The sequence below is a fragment of the Glycine soja genome, chromosome 15, assembly GCF_004193775.1.
Source record: "Glycine soja cultivar W05 chromosome 15, ASM419377v2, whole genome shotgun sequence".
NCBI lineage: Eukaryota > Viridiplantae > Streptophyta > Magnoliopsida > Fabales > Fabaceae > Glycine > Glycine soja.
Window position 1 is genome coordinate 11,809,785 of NC_041016.1, and position 23,950 is coordinate 11,833,734.

The 23,950-nt window shown below is 32.9% G+C and overlaps 3 protein-coding genes and 2 non-coding genes across 5 annotated transcripts; 3 read left to right on the top strand and 2 right to left on the bottom strand.

Annotated features, from left to right (window-relative positions):
• Positions 1-6,675: 6,675 nt before the first annotated feature.
• On the top strand, positions 6,676-12,476 carry LOC114388466 (dihydrolipoyl dehydrogenase 2, chloroplastic-like). The gene is made up of 15 exons (XM_028348966.1): positions 6,676-7,124; positions 7,617-7,763; positions 7,874-8,008; positions 8,139-8,247; positions 8,664-8,788; positions 8,981-9,106; positions 9,188-9,268; positions 9,980-10,042; positions 10,130-10,204; positions 10,286-10,364; positions 10,446-10,546; positions 10,755-10,868; positions 11,511-11,624; positions 11,779-11,850; positions 11,959-12,476. Exons 1-15 carry the CDS (start codon positions 6,816-6,818, stop codon positions 12,004-12,006), a joined length of 1,698 nt encoding a protein of 565 aa, XP_028204767.1. The 5' UTR covers positions 6,676-6,815; the 3' UTR covers positions 12,007-12,476.
• Positions 12,477-14,532: 2,056 nt separating this feature from the next.
• LOC114388810 lies at positions 14,533-14,624 on the bottom strand. Its single transcript, XR_003661603.1, has one exon. It is a non-coding gene; the product is annotated as a small nucleolar RNA snoR126 (small nucleolar RNA).
• Positions 14,625-15,771: 1,147 nt separating this feature from the next.
• Positions 15,772-16,529, bottom strand: LOC114387003 (60S ribosomal protein L29-1-like). Its single transcript, XM_028347096.1, has 3 exons — positions 16,391-16,529; positions 16,187-16,290; positions 15,772-16,090 (listed from the first exon to the last, which is right to left on the bottom strand). Exons 2-3 carry the CDS (start codon positions 16,286-16,288, stop codon positions 16,007-16,009), a joined length of 186 nt encoding a protein of 61 aa, XP_028202897.1. The 5' UTR covers positions 16,289-16,290; positions 16,391-16,529; the 3' UTR covers positions 15,772-16,006.
• A 2,491-nt stretch (positions 16,530-19,020) lies between these two features.
• Positions 19,021-21,332, top strand: LOC114385738 (GTP-binding protein SAR1A-like). Its single transcript, XM_028345790.1, has 3 exons — positions 19,021-19,324; positions 19,430-19,561; positions 20,749-21,332. The coding sequence occupies exons 1-3, from the start codon at positions 19,196-19,198 to the stop codon at positions 21,067-21,069; spliced, it is 582 nt and encodes a 193-aa protein (XP_028201591.1). The 5' UTR covers positions 19,021-19,195; the 3' UTR covers positions 21,070-21,332.
• Positions 20,177-20,300, top strand: LOC114388801. Its single transcript, XR_003661594.1, has one exon. It is a non-coding gene; the product is annotated as a small nucleolar RNA snoR83 (small nucleolar RNA).
• Positions 21,333-23,950: the final 2,618 nt, after the last annotated feature.

The window sequence follows — 23,950 nt, forward strand, 5'->3', positions numbered from 1 at the left end:
TGTATGTCAATTATATTATGATAAGAGGATATTTTAAAGAATGTATTATTAGTCTTTTTTATATTTTTGTTGAATATTATATGTTTTCACCAATATGATGTAGTACAATTAGTAGATAACTTTGACCCTTAAGCATATGACATATGTTTGATTTTTTACCCATATGTATAAAAAAAATATCTCTTGAGAGAAGTCAATCTCTTAAATAAATTTCAGCACCTCAAAGGATTAATTGTTGTCTTTTGGTCAAGTAATATTTTATTACAAGTTATATGTTATTTTTTAATACATAATGAACATATGTTTACGGGTGGAAATTGGTTGCTAAGTCATGCCCTACCTAATCCTAACCTATTTTATATTCTTATAACTTTGTGAATGTTGCCCATTGATCGAGGCCGTACCCGAATCAAATAAACATGAAAATACAGTAACTAGGAAGTGATTCTAGGTCGTTTCCCAACGAGCAGTGACAAACCAAATGTTCATAATATACTTGCAGTAACAGTAACAGTAACGATTGGGGGGGTTGTTTGTTTTGTGATTAAAGAGCAGAACAAGTAAACTGGAATACGAAACTACTAATATTAAAAACGGGTTGTTTCCTCTGATTCAGAAGCCATTCTCTTATCCTGGGTTATGGAAAATTCGTCCCTAACAGTCAACCACTTAATCCAACCGTATTTCAATTTACTAAGCGAAAATCAACTTAGGGTTTTCAATACGTGATTAGGCACCACATACACCAGTTAGCCCTTCGTCCATTAAGCATGAACGCAAGTTAGGCTCATAGGCAATTAATCGAACACGAAGCGTGCACTGATCAATATTCACGAATTTGGGATACTGGTGAAGGGAGAACTGTCAGGAAACCACATTACAAGCGAAACCTCAAAGAGAGTTGGGCTTCGTCCTCAAAAGGAAACAACACCAGAAAATCTAGCCTTCCATGGATTCAAACAGAAAACGCAATTGAAACATGAAGCAGAAACGTAAATGAACAGAAACGTAAACGAACAGAAATGTAAAATGGAACAGAAACGTAAATGAGAGTAGAAGAAGAAGCAAGAACGAAATTGTAATTAGAAGCAGAAAACGTAAAATTGCATTACGAACTCAGAAGCATCAAAGCAGAAAAACGAAAACCCTAAAACAAAAGCTCTGAATAATGAATAGCATAACAAAATGCCTTGCACGAATCCCAAGGCTGCTATTTAAAAAGAGTCACTCCAAGTCACTGGGCCCTATTACAATACTCTGGCCCAAAACAAAATAAACACTGAACAACATAAAATAAAATTGCGAAATTTCCTAATTAACTAAGGTAAGCGCTGCTTAATTTGCCCTCTTCAAGTCCATAACCAAAATCCGGATTAAGCCCAATGTTTCATTAATTCCTGAAATTAGATTAAAAACATCAAATTAGCTAAATGAGCCCAAATAATAAAATTGTCTGATTAATTGACAATTAAGACCAATCAGTTATTAAAATGGTGCAAAAAGGGTTTAGAAAATAGAAAAAAATGATGGCACATCACCCATCAACCATCACAAACCTATTTCTTAGGCCTAGGCCTAACCCTTCTATAGGCTTGATTTGAACCATTAATCTATTTAAAGGTTTATTTCATATTAAGAAGGGTAAAAAATTATTGTATAATAATAAAATTATTATGCATTGAAATATTAAAGTGTGAAACAATAACTTACATATTATTTTTATGTTACAAAAAATTGGATGTGTTGCATTCCTATTTACTTTTTTTGTCTTCTTTAACACGGGTCAAAAGTTTTCATTAAAAACAATAAGCCAAATGTATACCACAATATGTGACCAAAACTTGGCTATAAACATTACACATGACCATGTACCAAAGCTTTTAAGTCCACCCAAAAGAAAAAAGCTTATGTTCTTGTTACCCATCTATGCTTATAGGAATTAACTTATTTCAAATATTAAAACGATTTAAATCACCAAATAACTAAAATAAAATTATAACTCCATAAAAATAATTATAATAGTAAGGAGTATATCATATTAATTATAATGTTTGTATTAAAAATATTTTTTCTAACTAAGTCGGCCTGTGAGACTTAGTAGACATTTTTTAACATTTATGGCATAACTTATTGAAGCACATGTTGTGGACTTATGTTCAAATTCCTCCAATGCAAGATTTTTAAAAATGACCTTTTCCTTCAAGAGAAGATTTAACAATGATCAAAAGTCTTTAAAAAGGACATAAAAAATAGAGATGAACTAAATTAGTTCTTATTGATTGATTGTTGGGTTTTCATAAATTGTTTTGTACTGTTGCATTTTAAGTTTTATTTTGAGTTCAGATAACTATTATTTTTTAGGATAATTTTTGTTTTTTTTATTTTATGTTCATTTTATATGGAAGTTGATATTGAGTCCATAATTAGGAAAAAATTTATGTGAATACATTATTATAATGCATTTAAATATAAAATTATTATTTGATACAAAAGAATTTTATGCAAATCAACAACTAACATGGTCTATCAAGAAATATTTGGCAATAAAAATTTATGTGAATACATTATTATAATGCATTTAAATATAAAATTATTATTTGATACAAAAGAATTTTATGCAAATCAACAACTAACATGGTCTATCAAGAAATATTTGGCAATGACAACCTATGGCTTAACTTGATTCTTTATAAGGGTGTTCATTCGTTTGCATCGAGTTGGGCCGAGTCCAAAAATATCATCTGAACGAACTCAATGGGTTGAAACTACTAATCCTAAACTGGACCAAATAAACATTTTGTTTGGGCAAATTTTGGTTTGAAACGGTCTAGATCAAAATTAATTATAACAAAATTTATTATGTAAATTTACATGTGCATCAAATATACATTAGAAATTTTAGTGTTATATCTAGCGACATTAATTGTTTTATAACATAATTAACCTATTAGTTTAGTTGGTTAGAGCGTTATGCTAATAATGCGAAAGTCGCAGGTTCAATTCTTGCTTAACATGTGAAGTGACAAAAATGCCCTTCACTTAATTCTTAAAAAAACACATCCCCTCATTTTATTTTCAGGTTGTCCATACAAGCTTCTTCTTTGTTATTCATTTGTTTTCATCTCTGCGTCGTCGCTGCCGATCGTGCCGCCAATGACTGCAAGCGCAGTTGTTGTCATCTCGTGCCTCTCCACCATAAGTCTTCATTCCCTCTTTGTCGATCTGTGGCGTCGTTGGTGATTATATATATATATATATATATATATATATATATATATATATATATATATATATATATATATATAATTTAATAATTCGGATGTTATAAAATTTATTTTATAAAAACAAATTATTGTATTTTTCAATATGTATTTATTTAATTTTTTATTTAAGTTTATTTTTAATAATTAATTAATTCCAAAAAAAGTAATTAATCTTTTTTATTTAATAAATTAAATTATATTTGAAATTTGAAATATTTATTTGTTAAATATTTAAATATGATTGATTATGAATTTTTATAAGTATATATTGTACAAATTAGTATAGTAATAAAATCTATATATGTAAACGATTTTTTTTATTGATGTAGTGATATAAATTTTTTGACAATAATAGTAATAAAAATTTATATAAATAATATTTAGTAGTGTAAAAAAGTACTAATTTATTGGAAATTTAAGAAATTGTCATAGGATTTTTATCATATATTTAAGTGTACATCAATTAGTGATGTGTAGTCTAAAAAAATTAATCATGCTTTTGAACGATGCCATTAATTATTAATCATGTTTTTAATGTGCATATTATAGTTAGAACTAGATGTTTGGATTCGGCTTTAGGCAGAGTTATAGGAAGAGCTTTAGGTAGAGAACACAAGTCGTGATGCCGATGAAGGCCCCCAACAGCGAAGGTCCACAGCATCTACACACAGGCAACAACAAGCTACACATGTTATTGAGGATGTTGAGCATATGAATCATGTTGCTGAAGAGGTCCATGAACAACCTTAAGAGGCACCTGCTGATGATGTAGTTAGTGATGTCGATGGTTTTTCAAGTGGGCCTTATGATGCATCAGTTTTGATGGACTATGTTAATCATGTGGTTGTGACAGTTTTGAACAGAAAGATAGTTATATTCTGAAATTAATAATATTTTCATAAGTATTTGTTATTATTGTTAAGATGATTTATATTTTTATTTCCAGGAATGCCTTGAGTTGAAGTTTTTATCCCATGGAAGGAAGGTAGAGAAATTTGGCAGGACTACTCTTGAGATTGAAGGCTTAGTGGCTGCCACATGATTAAGTCCTCTAATCGCATGTTTGCTAGACACTGGTGATCGGAGACTTATGTATGCTTTTGCAAAGAGGTGACATAAAGAGACTAGTATTTTCCATATGTCGGTAGAAGAGGTGACTATCACTCTGGATGATGTGACATTGTTGCTACACTGCCCATTGCAAGCACCTTCCATAACTTTGAGGCTCTTCATGTGGACAATGTCGTCTTCTTCTTAATTGAATTGTTTGAAGTGAGTTCTGAAGAGGCAAGAGCTGAGATGGTATAATACCATAGGGCATATGTTCGTCTATCCTAACTGCGAGACATATATCAGAGCAATTGTGATGCAACACGGTAGACAGTGGTAGCTCGAGCATATTTGTTGCATCTGCTAGGTTGCACACTCTTTACTAACAAGAGTGACACACACGAGCATGTGGTATTCTTGGACGCATTTCGTGACCTGATGCAAAGTGGAAGCTATGCATAAGGAGCTGCTGCACTGGTCCATATGTATGACAATTTGAATGATGCGTCAAAAAGCAGCTCTAGACAACTTGCAAGATATATCACACTTTTACAAGTAATTTAAAATTTTGTTTTTAATTTAGTTTTAGTTCTTTAGTTTATATTGAGTATTGTTTTGATTGTTTTGTTGTTTTTAAAATATGTGTAGTGTTGGATCTACAAGCACTTTCCTTCAGTTGCTTCTACTATTGCTGCTGAAGATTATGATGAAAGGAAACCACGTGCTTGTCGTTGAAAGTCTAGGAAGACATTGATAGTGTCAATGCATCGTAAGCATTTGGATAGATTGACATCTGATGTTGTGTGATGGATTTTCTATGGTGACCACCGTGTATTCAGAGAGTTTGAGTTGATTTCTTTATTTTTTGGAGACATCCGTTGGGGTCCATCTATCGTCATACACTGACCAAAAAAGGTTGTGTGACAGTTTTGGTATATGCAGATCATTTCGCCACTTGTCCATGAACCACCGTAAACAATACATCTCCACCATAGAGGACACAACAAATGAAGGTGAAGGAAAAAAAATAACAAGCTCGCTGAAGAAACGTTAGAAAACAAAGCGCAAAAGAAAAAGTTATAAGGGAGGGATATAATGGAAATTTAAAGAAAAATGTGTTGGGTGTATCAGCAATTCTGCAGGTGCCCAAAGCAAAACCCACCAACTAAACTCATTAATCCGATTTTGTATATCCCATTAACGCGTTTGAACCCACTCAAATCACACTCTTTTTTTTTTTTTGCGGTTTTTTGGTTTCGGTTCAAGTCAGATATTTTTGCACACCTCCAATTCTTTGTTCTGATTTAATGCTTATTATATTTAAAATGCTCAACTTTCATAAGTTTATTGGATTTGCTATCAACCAGCTACCTATATGTTTCTTCCTCTATAGATCTAAATAATTTAGTGTAGAATGGGCAAAAAAGTAAGTCAAGCTTATGGTATTTTGAGTTTTAACAATATTTTCTTAACTTTCATGTACTAATTTTTTTATTTTCTTTGCAGGTTTTTACATGGAATGCATACACATTTAAAGCTTTCCTATTGGTTTATACTATTACAAATTTAATTTCCTCTAAAATGTTTCACATTTTGATGTATTGATGGTATACTGAGCCATATAATTCTATTTCAGTAACCAAACTGTTTGAAGCGATTCATTTGATGTTTAGAAAGATGAAGTTAACCCAACAATAAATCAAACTAAATTTCAGATCGTCCTATTTGATTTTGCACCCATCCTTTTTTTCCCGAGCCACTAGTATATTTATTTCATAATAAATTTAAAATATAACAATAGCTGATAAAATTTAGTAATGGGCTAGACTACAACATAACACATATTTCTGTAGGGCACAAGTTATTACACTAACTAAGAGTGGGCCAGCCTGCATTGGAGGTTAAGTAAAAGGTAGAAAGTAAAAACCAACGGGAAAGAGAAACAGAGAAAGTAATGGAAAAAGAAAGAAGAGAAAAAAAAAAAAAGTAAACCATCACACACCCAACTTATCAACACATGGCAAAATAATGTAGGATTGACATGTGGATGAGAAAATTTGGAAACTGGATATATTTAATAAAACTATTGATGAAAAAAACACAAAAACCAAAAATTCAAATTATTCTTAAAATACAATTTGATTGCATTTTTTCATAGGACAAAATATAGATGTAACTTTCTATGTATTTTTGGTGCCGTTCTCCACTGAGAGTTAGAGTTTCACATTTGTAATTAATATATTATGAAAGTGTAACTCTAATTTTGATTGAAAATGTGCCTAATTGGGATATTTTCCTATATTTCAGTGACAAGTTGGAAGCTAATAGTAAGACACATTGATTGCACTAAGGGCATAGAAATAGACAATAGAAGGTGGTTTATGTTTATCCGCCTCCACTTGGATATCTCCGTCCTCTGTCCCAAATAACAAACTAAACTGCTCCAAACCAAACACAATAATCAACATAACTCATTTTCGCAGATCTTTCTGTTCCTTCAAAATGCAATCTTCCATTTCACTCTCTTCTTCCTACGCTCCCACCATTTCGGGACCACGCCACTCTTTTCCCCTCTCCGGTCGCACTCTCGCGCCTTCGAATCTCCGTTTCTGCGGCCTCCGGCGACAGGCATTCACTTCCACTCCCCTCAACCACCACTTCCGCCTCCGCCGACGCCGCCTCCCGCATTCCGCCGCGGTATCCGCCGCGCTTTCCGCCAACGGTACCTCTCCCAAGTCGTTCGACTACGACTTGCTCATCATCGGCGCCGGCGTTGGCGGCCACGGCGCCGCGCTCCACGCCGTCGAGAAGGTACTCTGAACACGTTAGCTTCCGAAGTTTTGATCACCGAAACTCTTGTTAACTCTCTCACCCTGTCGAGTTGGAAAGTTCAGCTGAATTTTGTAATGAATTAGGAAAGTTACTTTATTTAAGGCTAAATTACACTTTTTTTTCACTCGTCTTATATTTTGGCTTCGGTCTTGATTTCAATTTGGTCCCAAACATTAAAAAGTTTTAATTTGGTTCTTTGTTAAGTTGGTCAACTTGGTGACATGTGACAAACTGTGAGAAATGTCGCATCAAATGAGCATTTGACGTGTCAACCAAGATTAACAGCAAACAACTTAGGGGAGGACTAATTTGGTGTAACAATGATACTTTAAAACTCGGAGGACAAAGCTGAAACAATAACATAAGATGAAGGACAAAAACATATTTTTGCCTTTAACTAATGAAGAAATTGCGTATTGCTGAAGTTTTATATTCTTCGGAGAAATTTTGAAACGAGGAAGTGGTTTGCAGGGTTTGAAAACGGCCATTGTTGAGGGAGACGTGGTTGGAGGGACATGTGTGAACAGAGGATGTGTTCCTTCTAAGGCTCTTTTGGCTGTGAGTGGTCGAATGCGAGAGCTGCGGAATGATCATCACTTGAAGTCGCTGGGTTTGCAGGTAAAAGTGTTGTGTGAGAATGCAAATTGGGTTTAGAACTTTAGAATATAGTGCGCTTCATGAAAGAGAGATTCGTTGTGCTTATGATTAGTTGGTTTGTGTTGTCTTAGGTTTCTGCTGCTGAGTATGACAGACAAGCAGTTGCTGACCATGCTAATAATCTTGCTTCGAAAATTCGTGGCAACTTGACCAACTCCTTAAAAGCACTTGGAGTGGACATTCTCACTGGTTTTGGAACTATTTTAGTAAGTGACAGGTTATTGCCTTCGGAAATTGAATTGTTTGTTTATCAGCCAAGGCTTGGATTGGGACCAGAAAGATCAAATTTCGGTTTTGACATTTTTTGTTCACTGCCTTGCGTGCGAATCCGTGCAGGGTCCTCAAAAAGTGAAAGTTGTCTCTTCCAACAATGTGGTGACTGCCAAAGACATCATCATTGCCACTGGTTCAGTTCCTTTTGTTCCAAAGGGCATTGAGGTTGATGGTACGTCATACACTTCAAGTTTTATCTTTTCAATTCATGACATTATTATTTTATGTTAACACCTGTAGTTTTACTCATTGAAAAGACTTAAGTTATAGGCATGTCATCCTGCTGCTAGGAACTGGGATATGCAATACCGTATATGATAACCATCTTGTGAAGCCCCTAGTGGCTTCAAAAGTAGAATGGTATCAATTATAAAAATAGCATGCAATGAAAAAAAGAAGTGATCAATTTAGCATTAGAGAGATGTTTTGATTCACAGTTCATTAGTATATTGGATGTTAGACTATAGTAAAATGTCTGTAAGGGGATTGGGGATCTTTGTTCACTGATACTGTCCCTCTTGTTTTTCTGTTTTGTTATTTCTTCTTCTTGGTATCATTAATGAAAGCTCACCAAGTAAATGCATTCAGGAAAGACTGTGATTACCAGTGACCATGCACTCAAACTGGAGACTGTTCCTGATTGGATAGCAATTGTAGGAAGTGGTTATATTGGCCTTGAATTCAGTGATGTATATACGGCCCTTGGAAGTGAGGTAGTACTTCTCTTCTGATATATTTTTTTTTATCCTTTCTCAATTGTATTTTGTTCATGAGAAGAACTGACAATAGTTTTCCAATTTTTCTTTTATGACGTTTGAAAGTTTTTTATATTATCTCATTGTTTGAAAAGTTAGAAACCTAATTTGTGCAGAAGAGATATAGTTGGTAATAATGGTACTCTGCAGGTTACTTTTATTGAAGCTTTAGACCAGCTCATGCCTGGATTTGATCCTGAAATTAGCAAGTTGGCTCAGAGGGTTCTCATAAATCCCCGGAATATTGACTATCATACTGGAGTTTTTGCATCCAAGGTAATTACATCTGGTGATTTCTTATATAAATTTTTGTTGGGTAGCTACTTTGAATTTTCAGTCATCATGTTTTCTATATAGATCACTCCTGCAAGAGACGGAAAACCTGTCACAATTGAGCTCATTGATGCAAAGACCAAGGAACAGAAGGACACTTTAGAGGTGCCTTAATTTTTTTCCTGAAGATTTCAATTTATCACTTTGTTATAACTGTTTAAAATTCTCCCACAGAAATACTAATTGGTAAAGGCTGATTAGAGAACATGCAACCTGGGAGCAAACTCATAGAGAATTAGTCTGACCATTTAGTAGTTACCTTTTGTCATACGCATAGTAGGACAATCTTAATACAGCATGCTCTCATGGTACTAGAGACCTTGTAATGAACTCAGATCACATTTTCAAAATCCAAGTAGTTAATATACTCCCCTTCAATTTGGCATATAGAGAACTATACAACAGTACAAATGCATATAGCTGTGCTTAGGCAGACTATTCTATGACTGATGCATAACTAGGGCAGAAGTGGTTAATGTTGAAGGATTTCACCTTCCAGCTTTTCTAAATTTACATTTCACTGTGCTTATCTTTAGGAGCTAGTTTCTTCTGTATATCCATTGAATTTAGTAGTACAAGCTGAGATCATCGAACATTTGTAGCGTTATGGATAGGATTTACATGTGCAGTACCATCACAACTATCTGGAAAATGTCAATTATAGATCACATTTTTCATATGTATAATCTATCTATTCATCCATCTACTTATCTGTCCATCCATTTATGTATATATGTATGTACACACACACACATGCCTTTATCTGCATTTTTAATTACTGAATTTTTACAAGCTGCTGCTTCTGTTATGCTATAGGTGGATGCTGCACTAATAGCAACAGGAAGGGCTCCATTCACACAAGGTCTTGGATTGGAGAATGTATGCCTTTCTAACTGAAGTGTCTTTAGGATAAAATGTTTTCCTCAAACGAAGTGATTGGATATTTTTCTTTACATGTTCCTGCAGATTGATGTTGTAACGCAGCGTGGTTTTGTTCCTGTCGATGAGCGCATGAGAGTACTTGATGCAAATGGAAACCTGGTTTGTTTCAAATGTTTCATGAACACATTATTTTTTTCTCTGTCTGACACATTGTTGCTGATTTAGAGTATGGAATGATAGGTTCCTCATTTGTATTGTATTGGTGATGCAAATGGCAAGATGATGCTTGCTCATGCTGCCAGCGCACAAGGAATTTCAGGTAAGAAGCAGGTAATGTAATTTTGCTACTAATTTTTGAGTCATTTGCTTCCATTTACTTAATGAAAAGATTGTTGGATAGTGGTTGAACAAGTGACCGGAAGAGATCACGTGCTCAATCATTTAAGCATACCAGCTGCTTGTTTCACTCATCCTGAAATCAGCATGGTTGGATTGACAGAGGTATATCATATATTTTTTTTTTTTGTTTATGTTTCATCCTCCACCTGCTGCTTGTTTCATTCTTCTGTACAGATGGCTAAGTGTCCCCTCCTCTGTTCTTCTGATCTGTCACCCCCTTTCCCCTTATATTATTTATATAATAAAATTACTGCTTGTTGTCCTTCACTCGTATGAACTCATGTATTATGATAAAACATATTATATGCAGCCTCAAGCAAGGGAGAAAGCTGAAAAGGAGGGTTTTGAAGTAAGTGTTGCCAAAACAAGTTTTAAAGCTAACACAAAGGCCTTAGCTGAAAACGAAGGGGAGGGTCTTGCCAAGGTTATATTTCTGTATCTTTCCCTTGATACTATTATTCTACAAAAGCTTATAAAGTGTTTGTTTGGGTTTTTAGATTGTAAAGGAAATGGTTTTAAAACATTTGGCTTTTAAATTTGTTTAGGCGTTGTAAAGTGCAATGGTTTTGAAGTGTGATTATTATAGGGATTTTTTTTTGGAAATTTACTGGATCCCCCTTGCTAAATTGATTTTATAGTCTTGATCTTGTAACCATTTTACAACCTTGAAAAATGTAAGAATTGATTTGGTCAAACTACCCAAACATGATTATGGACTCTCCAAAATCAAAATAAACAATGAGCCTTAGCTCACTTGGTATTTAAAGCGCTGCTACTGGGAGTGACAGATTCGATCCCTCTGCATACCTTCTCCTCTTAGATCCCAATAGGGGTCTCTAGGTGACCCAAAAATAATCTAATGAAATTGGATCTAGTAGTTAGATGCTGACGATGAGTTATCTACTAAGGAATCATTACTTTGGTGATATCAATAATATTTGGTTTAGAGCAGGCAGTCCTGGTTTACTTCTTGACCGTATTTAACTCTTACCTTTTTCTCTAGTTGCATTGCTGTTCTTTACTTGCTTTATTGTTTACTAACTACTTTTAAGCTGTTTTCATGCAGTTGATATACAGGCCTGACACTGGAGAGATACTGGGAGTTCATATATTTGGGTTGCATGCTGCTGATCTCATCCACGAGGCATCCAATGCAATAGCATTAGGAACACGTATTCAGGTAAATTTTCCTACCATAGCTGTCACATGTGAGAGACTGGGATTTAGTTCGTAATGGTTGCATGTGCTGCATTTGGTTTATTTTTGTCGATAGCAACAAGAAACTTTTTATCCGTCTATATGGTAACTCCCAACATTGTTGTGCTACAATGCAGGATATAAAATTTGCAGTACATGCTCATCCAACTTTGTCTGAGGTGCTTGATGAGCTATTTAAGTCAGCAAAGGTGAGCTATCCATTATTTACTTCCAGTCTTGCACAAACTAACACACAAATAATTAGTTATGGCTGTCGGTGCTTTAACACGTGCTCCCCTCTTCAATTGCTAAAGCAGGTTAAAGCAGAAGCTTCTGAGCCAATAAAGGAAGCTGTTGCAGTTTAATCTTCCTTAAGTATCTGCTTTACAAGAGAGTTTCCTGTACAATGGAGTTTCAATGCATTTCACATCTTCTGGCGGAATACTTCAACACATTCAGTATCCTACAAAAGAAGGGAACTGTTGAAGGAGTCTCGCCAATGGTATCAGAATGGGATGAGTATCGATATATTATTTTCTTGGCATATAGTTAGTGTCCAGCAAATATCATATTCGTTATTTTTGCACTTTAGAAACTCGTTTCCTCCAAGTTGTGGTCTAGATGCTTCTTGTTCGAAGGCCTGTGAGACTGTAGTCAATTTCTTAGTGTTTCGGTTTTGATTGAACCTGTACATGAACTGTCAATTTTTCTCGTGTAAGGTTTCTCATGAAATAACCCTGTTGACACAATAACGCAGTTATTTGCATCGATCTTTCCAATCATTGTATGGCAAGAAGAAGCTCAAGGACCACGAGATCTAAAATATGGTTCCCGATATGTTCATGTGTTAATTTATAAATGTGTTCTTCATATGCTAACTATAAAACTATAAATTTATGTATATTATCTCAAACTCTCCACCTTTAGACCGATCCTAGTGGTTCAGAATGTGGGTTATGGGCCAACAATTTACAGATATGATCCCTTGTAAATTGTGATAATATCTTTCACCAAAAATCAAAATCTTCTAGCCTCTTCGACTTGCAAATAAATTATCTATTCTAGCAAATAAATTAGTTTGGCAATTTTTATTTTTCACATTTATATTTTATGTGATTTAATTTCACTGTCCCAATACAATTTTCTTAGACAAACTTTCAAAATGCCATTCCAAATACAATTTTTAATGCCAACTCAAATTAAATCATATTAAAAATTAAAAATCTAAAGCATATCCCTATAAATAGATTATAGTTTCATCTTTAATAATCCATATTTTTCATATTGATTGCTCAAACGACAAGGTTAGAAGTCAACTTGTAAAATTCCATCATCAACCATTTTATAATAGTTGCTGCTCAGGCCACTAGTAGAATGCCCCACAGTCCTAAATCCCTACACAATCATTCTACTATAGTTGCTTTATGATGCTTGGGATAGTTCACTACAATCACTACTTTAACAATGTACAACAATAGAGTTTCTTATCCTTTATACAAAAATCTTCCCATATCAAGCACGATTAACTTTGCCCTGTCTAATTTAGAGGTCACGACTTTAGTTTAATCAAGTAATAAGAACTAAGACGTTACTAATTGTGCTACACGACCTACCTGACAAAGGCTAACATGAACCACTTATGGACCACCTTTCTAATCCGTCAAATTCATCTTATCCATACAGTCATATGATGCACCCTCTCCATTATATTTTTTTCTTATTTCTCCCTCTCCCTCCTCCTTTCTCCAACCAGTGACGGCAACCCTTTTTCTAACCCGCCACCACAAACGCCATCACTCGCCGTTACAGAAGTTTATTTCCAACAATGGTGATTGTGATGACGAGCCTCCCTTTTTTCTTCTTGCTTCCCTTTTTCCTTCTCAAACAACGGAGTGTAGTCGCAACATTTTAATCTTCAACAAATCTAAGTCCAACTTCAACGTCTATACCAACAGCAAACCAATCATCGTCATGAGCCTCTAGATCAGTCTATAGGGACATGTCTATCCCACTTCATCATCTACACCAACAGCAGACCGATCGATGATCATCATCATGAGCCTCCAGATCGGTCTACAGGGACCATGTCTACCCGACCATGGTATGGTTCCTCCAATGAGTGACTTCGTTGAGATTAAGAAATCATATACTCAGTAATGATTAAAAATCTGTTCATTTAATCAAGAAATGTAGAATCTCTAAATCGATTCCTAAATGCTAACTTTGGTGAAAATAAAGTTCCAAATATACATGTCATTCTGGGTCCAGTTTCAGCAGTTTAAAATTAACCACTTATTCATTCAACCATTTACCAACAAGCATCGCACCTTTCTTTCCCACATAAATTGATCTTGAATTTGAAGTTGATTGTTCTGATATGACGTCATTAATTTGCCGAAGAGTAGGATTAAGAAAATAAATCTCATAAATTGTCCAGTTCATTATGAGCATCTACAATGTAAGGTGCCTAATAGATTGCTTAAAAAAAATATTTTGATGTGTCACATTGGTTTTGAATTGCTTATATAAATAACTATTGTTTGAATTACTAACCATTGTATTAAATATAGGAGAGAGAAATAGAATATTTGTGAATTAAGGAACTTATTGATACAAATACCCATTGGATAGAAAATTAATTGAATGGCCTAAAATTGAGGTGGCATAAATTGAGTTACTTATATGAGCACCATTGAAGATACTCTAAAATGTTGGCATAACAATCTTAAAACTGCAACTAAACATATTTCTTTTAAATAGATAGTACTAGATTTGTCAATGTTTTTAAATTTGTTTTTCAATTGTCTTCTCCTAGTAGAAGGGATGCATTGTATCAATCAGCTCAATGCATATCATAAAATAATTTCAAGAGCTAAGTTGAAAAGAGATGGTGGGCTCAGACACGCACAAACATTGTCATCACAGCAAACAACTTGCTTTGGTCCTTATCAGAATCGAGAAATGTTCTCCGTCATCACAGCCCTTGGTGTCATTATAAAATTTTAAGAAGAATAACAAAATCAGCAATAGAAGAACCCAAACTCAAAATATAAAATTGATTAAATAAAAAATGCTGGGAGGGAGGGTCAACGCAGCTGGAAATCACCTCAACAACAGTGAGCAGCAGCAAGTTTTTTTTCTTTTTCTGGGGCATGACAAAAAAACAAAAAAAAAGAGGAAGCGGGTGAACAAAGAAGAAAAAATGTAGTGGGAAAGTGCACCATATGGCTGTGGGTGAGATGAATTCGAGGGTCTATAAATGTGTCCACAACAAATCATTTACACTAGTAGTTCACACTAGCCTTTGTTTGACCAACCTACCTATATTACGCTATGAAAGGGCTTTGTTTTTGTGGTAAATGCTAACCAGTATCTTGGTTAAGGAACTTCAAAGTAAAAATGTTTTTATTGGGAGGTAGAAGATTGCATTTGCCCATAATCATTTTTGCACTCTCCTATGATTTCCACTCTGAATACTTTTCCTTTTTAGTTCTAGTTCCTTAACCAATGCCTTAAGGGCACCGGTTAGCAAAACCCTTGTTTTTTATCAGTTGCTAGGAAAGGGATCTGATTCACATTATATCCTCTAAACTGTAAGTTTGAGCAGGGGAGGGAGATTGTCAAAGTAACCCTAAATACGTTCATTCAAAGATCATAACTGCCAATTCAATCTCATTCTTAGGTAAACATAAGAATATATACAATTACTTCTGCCAGCACAAATTGCAAACACACTTCTCTCTTCTCAAGCCTGACCCCCCACCCCCAAATATTTATGAAAGACTAAGTGTGTATGGATATATATTGTTCAACATCAATCCAACATTCACCTTGTTTCTATGTGTAAGCATTGGAAGTGTAAAACATCCAAATCAACATGGACCAAAAAAGTTTCCAAACACACTAAAATCAGTCAGGCGCATCACCTAGGCCTGTTCAATTTTTTTAGATACATGTTAAGATAGGAAGATCCAATTTCTTCCCAATTAAAACTAGATCCAAAAGCATGATGATGTAGTGCTAAGCAAAACATTAAGAGCAAAAGCTAACTCCCCTTTCTTTGCAGCATTAAAAAACAGCTAAGTCAAACATTCAACTCTCACATGAGCATAGCCATAGGCAATTTGCAATGACTAAGAAACACAAAACACCTTAACATTCATTTCACTGATAAATAAATAATTCAAGGGTCTTCAGCAGAAACCAGGAAAATAATTGCTATAAGAGCACTGCATTCTCTGAAAACAAATTTAATTATACTACTGAACGTTGATTTCAAACAAAGTCAACCATTAAAAACAAAATAAAACAAAAAAAAACCGAGCTTAAAAAAAAACCCTAATGGTTCCGTTAGAAAGTGCCACTTCACTCTTCCTCAGTGGCAATTTCGCCGCTCTTCTTGTTGTGCTTCCTCGCGTACCTCTGATTCCTCAGAAACTTGGGATCCATCTACACCAATTGCCAATAACAAAAACTCATAAAAAAGTTCTTTAAAAAAAAGCACAATTAAATTACCCGAAAATAAATAAACATAAAAAAGAATACCCCTTTGGTGGAAGTGTGGCGATGCCTCTTGGGTTTCTTGATGCCGTTTTTGTGGGCCTTGTAGGACTGATTGTGCGCTGTGTGATTCTTAGACTTTGCCATCTCTGCAATAAAATAGAGCAAAATGAAAGGACGATGAGAAGGGAAAGAATAGAACAAAGCGCAAAATTAGAAGAATTTGTTACAGAAATTGAAGATACGAACCGAAGGGAAGGTGAAGGTGCAGTTCGGCCGGCTAGGGTTTTTTGGGAGGTAGCGTTAAATATACTACCTTTGATTGAGACGAAGCCTTTTCGGCGTTTCTGCACTACATGTAACTAGGCCCATAAACCAACGGCCCAGAAAATGGTCCAAACATAATTATTAACTTTTTAAAAAATATGATTTATGTAATCGTTGATCCTAAAAAAGAAAAGTTCCTACGATTTTATACATGAAAGATGAAAGATTTTGATCAGTCTTATACTTTCAAAATTGGATAAACGTGGTCATACAACTAATGGTTCATTTAATCACTATTGGAATATAATGAAATGGTTGATATTAGTGATTATAAAATGAACTAATTCATAAGCTAAAGCATAAAAATTTAAGTGTATTTGTTGAAATGGAGAATAAATAGAGATTCATTTTATCTACAAGTACCTTGGGTGGCTTGAGCTCACATAACAAACCTTCTAGTGGGGTGATAGCAATCAAACCTAAAGAATTTCTCTTAAAGATAAGATTATGACGAATAACGTAAAGATTTCATCTCACTCAAGGGTTGATTTGATAAAGAAAAATTTAATAAAAATTGAATATGAGGATGACAATACCTTGAATGTTTATGAGCAAAATAGGTTGAAGGACTTGAGTATGAATAACAAACTTTAGTTGATGCAACATTTGGGAAAAGTCAATTTTGACTATTATTTTCTTTTCATCTTTTTTTTTTTGTCTCGACAATAAGTATCTTTTGTTGAAGACAGTCTGACTAAGATAACTATGCACATTTAAATATTTGCTGAATCTTTTAAAACAAAGTGTAAAGAACAAATTATACCCTCCCGAAATTAAAGGAAACTATACATGTATTTCTTTTGAAAATCATACATATGTCCCCCCTTGAGGTTTAAGAAAATCACACACGTGTTCCTTTTATTTTTAACCTACACAAAACCCCTAAATGTCGTTTAAACATTTGATAATAACAAATTATGTTCATTGAAAATTTTGATTTTTAAAAAGGTTAAAAAGATGTAAAATAGTTGAAAGACCTAACACTTTGTACAACAACATGCATGTAGGTTCAAATCTATCCAAATTTAACTCTCAACAAAAAGTAACATATTTAAGTTTTACAAGTATGAAAAATAGATAATTTTTTATAGTGGCGGATTCCAAACATTTTCATATTTATGAAGATGAAAAATATATTTTAGTTTTTTTAATCAAAATTATCAATACATAACTTGCTATTGGCAAATATTTAAACGATATTTAGGGGTTTGTGTAGGTTTTAAAAATAGAAAGCAAACATGTGTAATTTACTCAAGTGTAAAATATATGGAAGTACCTAAGTACAAATATTTTTTAAGTTCATATATTTAATTACAATTTTCTAAGTATATTTAAATTATTTAAAAATTCTCAAATTAACTAAAATATTTATTAATTAAATTAACATTCAATAAAATAAAATATCAATGATTAAGTATCAAAACATTTATTATTTTATCTAATTAATTTTATTTATAAATCTTACTTAAAGTTAAAACACTTATAAAATATAAGAAATACTTGGTATCATTTTTTTTAGAAAAGCTAACAAGATATTAGAAGTCTTTAAAATGAATCGAAATTCGTGGGTCAACTGGACCCATCATGAATTTGGGTTAGACAAGACTATTTTTTATTTTTTTATACATTTTGCAGTCATTTTAAAAAATGGACCCAATCTACCTACGATTTGGGCCACCCAGGCTGAACCCATGGTGGATTAAGTTGGTCCACCTAACCCATCTAAAAAAATATAGAAAAATAAAATAATAAAAACAAAATTCTTTTGTCATTTTTCTAAATTTTTGTTAATATAAATGTATAATTATATGATTACTATGGATATTTAACTTGCATCCCATGCTAAGATATTTTCTAGCTTATTGATATGTCTTATTGTAGGTGTGATTGTGAACAAAGGAGGATTTAATTTTAGTTTGATTTAATTTAACTCATGAAATTTAGAAACAAGGCTATCTTTGATTTTTTAAAGTTTTGTTAAATATTCATTTTTTTAAAAAATTGATTTTCTATTGAATATATTTTCTTATGTATATTATATATATATATATATATATATATTTATTTTTTTTTAATTTCATGTGAACCGGTGAGCTTGTTTAACCCACCAACTCCTCATGGGTCGGATAAACATTTTTATGAATCAACATTAAATAAATGGGTTAAATTGACTTATTTATAAAGTGTGTTAAGTTGAAATGGGCCTAATGGACTGGACTCACCCATCCGTTTCCAAGATATCATCTTCATCTTATATTACACCATTCCTATATATATATATACCAATCAAAAAGAGGTTACACCATTCCTAAACTCCTTATATGAAATTACAATTTGTGTCCAATGACAAAAATTAAATCACAAAAAAGCATAAATAAGCCTCAGTTTTTGGTAGATCATAAATAAAACCCTTAAATCAAAATCACAAGTACTGGCCACCAAGTCACAACACACATGGCCAGCCACCACCTACCCACCTTGGTTCCCTGTTTGAAAACGATTGAAAAGAAAGGGTTAAAAACAATAAAAGAAAAAAAAGAAAAAAAACAAAAACAGAGCTGCATAACATTAGCGCATTCCCACCACATGCGCAGACACGTGATCTAGGATCTCTCTCTATCTGGGATCTGCTTCCTTCTCTTCTCTTTCTCAATTCTCATTCATAATTCTAATTCATTCCTCCGATCTGCGACTTTCTATTTCTCCCTCAACACAACACGAGACAACATGTTCCTCTTTGACTGGTTCTATGGCATTCTCGCTTCCCTCGGTCTCTGGCAGAAAGAAGCCAAAATTCTCTTCCTTGGTCTCGATAATGCCGGCAAAACCACCCTCCTTCACATGCTCAAAGACGAGGTTACCTTCCTCCCTCTCCTCTCTTACCCTTCTCATTTTTCTTCTTCCAATTTTTGAAAAAAAAAATAAGAAAAAAAAAATTGAATTTTTGAAATTTGGTTGCAGAGATTAGTTCAGCACCAGCCGACCCAGCACCCCACTTCGGAGGAATTGAGCATTGGGAAGATCAAGTTTAAGGCTTTCGATTTGGGGGGCCATCAAGTTGCTCGCAGGGTCTGGAAAGACTATTATGCCAAGGTTTGTTGTTATTTTGCTTCCACCTCTTTGATCTTTATGCTGCTGCTGCTTATTGAATTTTGATGTTTCTTCATTGGTTATGCGGAATGGTTTGTGTGATTTTGGAGTTTCTGAAAGTGGGGTTTGTTTCATTTTAGGTACTCCCCGTTGGTGATAGGTTTTTTGGGTTTTGTAATGTTCCATTGTTGTTGGCTCAATTGCTTTTGACAAGGTTGTGATGCAGCCAACATTTTCATAACTTGGTTGTTGTATTTGTAGTTCTATTAGGAGCCTAACTTTGTTGTATTTTATTTAATTGGAATGATGTTTTTAAAATAATGCTTCTAATATATTGGTTAGTCACTGACCCTATAGACCTAGCACCTTTACTTCCATACTGGCTTGTTCACCATGGAGTGCCAGATTTTCTAATGAGGTGTTTGTTGCTGTGATTTTTGTTGATGTATTATTGCTGCTTTTGCTTCTGTAAATCTTTGACTATTCTCAACATTTATATTTGGGTTCTGGTTGTGTTACTTTTTACTGATTCACTCTTCTGGTTAATAATCTAACATAACTCAACTATTAGCTTGATTTTTCGTAAGTGCTCGCCAATCTGCAAGTGATGCCTTCATAATCCCAGATGAAGTTCTTTGTATTTATCTGATTCATGGGAGGCAAATATTGACTGTGGAAGTTTCGCTGATAGCACCTCTTTAAATCTTTCTGGAGGTGTTTACTAGTTGATTTCCAAACATATTTTGTTTTTCCCATGTGAATGTGAAAGAGAGAACATAAAGAAGAGGGAAGGAACAAATAGCAGATGCCTTGATCTGTGTACTAGGATAAATATTAGAGTTTCTAATGAACTGAATCATTCTTTTTAAGCATTAGAAGATAGTTAAGACTCAAGACACAATTATAAATTGATGCATTCTTTCAGCTTGTGGGAGGAGATGTATCTTGAAACTAAATTTTGAAGTTAACTTAGATTGGTCTTTGTTGCTTGTTATATGGATGCATCACCTTTCTATTCACCAATTCCTCTATATGTTCGACTAACCTTTCCACTATAACTTCTTAAAGGTTGGTGGTTTATTTAGCAGCAATGAGTTTTTCACTTTTCATTGCCTTAAACTACAATGACTCCGTTGACAAGTCTTATTTTTGTTGGATGCTTTAGAATTCTCACCTATGTTGTCTTTCAGGTGGATGCTGTTGTGTACCTGGTTGACGCCTTTGACAAAGAGAGGTTCGCAGAATCTAAGAAGGAGCTCGATGCCTTGCTTTCAGATGAATCCTTGGCAAATGTTCCTTTTCTTGTGCTAGGCAACAAGATTGACATCCCTTACGCAGCTTCAGAAGACGAGCTGCGATATCATCTAGGCCTGACCAATTTCACCACAGGCAAGGGAAAGATGAACCTCACAGACTCCAACCTTCGACCCCTTGAAGTGTTCATGTGCAGCATTGTGCGCAAGATGGGGTATGGTGAAGGCTTCCAGTGGCTAAGCCAATACATCAAGTAGAGTCCTTATTCATTCTTAGTTCCCCTTTCTCTTGTCAACTAGCCCTGTCTGCAGTTACATCAGAAGATAATTGACCTTTGTTTTTGCTTTTGATGATTTTTGATTGGATTATTTGATACAACTGCAGTGATATTACATGATAAAATTTGTATCTTCAAAGATTTTTTGGGGGGAATGTTCTCCTTTGAAATACTTAATTCTGCTGTAGGATGGTATGGCTTGGAAGGAACAATAATAAATCTGGAAGAATGTTAGTTCATTTATGAGTTTTCTCTTATTTATAGCTTGACCTGAGAGGAATGTTTTTACAAATAAGAACAGAGAGGAGTGTGCTATTTAAATAAAAAAAATATTTTAATAACAATGTAAAATACTTTTCTATTGTAATTTTATTTTTTATTTGTCTAAGACTGGGTGCTTGAAAGCAATATTGGGATGTGAGTAATTTTAGATGATCTTGGAGGACCTATTATAGGAGATAAAGTTCTTACAGTGTCTATCTTTTTCATATAAGGTAGTGTTTGGTCTTTTTTCTTCTTCTAACTTTTCGTCTCCTTAAAAGGAGAAGGTAAACTAAATACATTGGGAGAAAAGTTCTCAAAAAATTTAAGAACTTTATAAAAAAGAAAGCTAACCTAAAGTAATTTTTAAAATAAGTTATACACCTTAGTTCCTCTTTTTATCCCATCTCGAATTAATCCATGAGACAAATACAAAATTTTAGTTTCTCTTCTCTTATTTGGATGCGTAAAAGAGCGACTTAAAATAAATAAAAGAATTATATAAAATATTTTATACTAATTATAAACATAAATTCAACAATTTTTTATAATATTTTTCCTTTACATAAATTTATTTATGCAATAAAAATTTTAAATAGAAAATAAATATAATGAAAACATTTGTAATATTTTAAATTTTAATATTAAAAATTGTATTTGTTTCACCAAGTGATTATGAAGGTGTATTTTTTTTTTTGTTGAATCTGATTATGAAGGTGTATAATTATTCACTGTTTACCATCCAAGATAACTATTTTTAGCCAATGATTTTTTTTTTTTTTTGGTTTCTTAAGTTGTTGGACAAGAGGAAAAACAACTTTCCAATGTAAAATAGAAAACAAATAGAATGATAACTTCCATTTTTTTGGCAAAAGAATGATAACTTTCATAGTATTTATGTCTTTAAATTAAAAATTGTAAAAAGAATTATTTCACAAACTCATTCCAAAGGTGTAGAAAATTATTCATTGTTTACCCTCGAAGATAACTTTTTTCTAGCATCGATTACGTATATAGAGTTGTTGGACAAAGAAGACAACTTTCCAAAGCAACGTATTATTTTATGTTTTGTCACCATCGATTCTGTGTTTGACTGTGTTCTTTTCTTGACCTCAATTATTATTATAATTATAACAACATTCTTCCCTATAACAACACTTATTTATTTCTAGCTCTGCAACTATTTATAAGAAACTAAGTTATTTCTTGTTTCTTATAAATAGAACCGGAGTATTATTTTTCTGCTTTTGTCCTTGAAGGTAGATTGAGAAATAATTGAGGAGATTTATCTTATGTATAAGAGTAGCTGGGAATTTAAAAAAAAAAAAATATGTACATTAAATTACATAAATATCTTAAATAAGCAATGAGATGTAATATATAAACGAGGGAGGAATTTTTATGCTTTTATTAACTTTTTTCTTTCTAATTTGAAAGAAAAACATCTATTTTGTCATCCACAATCATTCCTTTTGTTTTTTGCTTAAACAAACCCTTGCTTGTTTGATTTCCTTTTTTTTTTTGGTTTAAACAATTATGTTTAAAACAATATATTACTCACTAATTAGTATCTCATTTAAAATACATTAAGTTTTATAAATTATTTTCAAAGTAAGTGTTTTAAAAAAAATATAAATAATTAGGAGATGTTTTTGTCATTATCTTCGATTTTGTGATCCTATTTCATTAGTGTTAGCCATATGGAGTAATTTTGCATATGACAAGGCATAAGCTGTGTTGATTTTACAGAAATTTATTTATAATTTCAAAATCTAAAATTAGTTTTTGAAAATGTATGTAGCTTTAAGAAAACAAAAATGTTTTATTTTTTTTAAATTAAATATTTTTATTTTGAAATTATGTTGAATTAATGGTCTATTTTAGAATGCTTATAGAAGCTATTATATTTAGTATACAGAAAAAAGTATTTTTTTTAAAAAAAGTATAATTATTACACATTTTTCAATGTGTTTTAGAATTTAAAACAAGTGTTCTAAATAAAATGCAAACAAAAATTTATAAAATTATAACTTCTATAATGCATTGAAGTTTCATATTTATACAACAAACTTACTTTACTTTTTATGCGTTTTTAATAAAAAGTATATTAATATAGAATGAAAAATATGAGACACAAGAATAAATTTTAAATTAATGAACTTATAATTACATGAAAATTATAATATGTAAACCATAGAAAAAAAATTTAATATTATAATTTCATAGATGTATTTTTATATATGAATTATATGCTGATATATTTATATACACACACATTTTGGTTTGCCGTAGGTTTAAAATTAATTTCTAAATCTAATTTAACTTATGAAAAAATATTTTTTATATTCAATTTATTCAATCTTTATTTTTTATTCATTTTTATCATATTTATTGGATTGATTTCGTTTATTAACATTCCTACTGATTATTATAACTTACCCTTTGCTTGGTAAAGGGGAAATACAGTGGAGATGAGAGAAAATGGTTGGAAATAAAAAAAGAAGTTAATGTATTTAGTTGAGGGGAAATGAGAGATAAAAGAAATTTAAAGTTATAGAACCCATTAGTCATTCATATTTCTACTCATATATTTGTTTTCC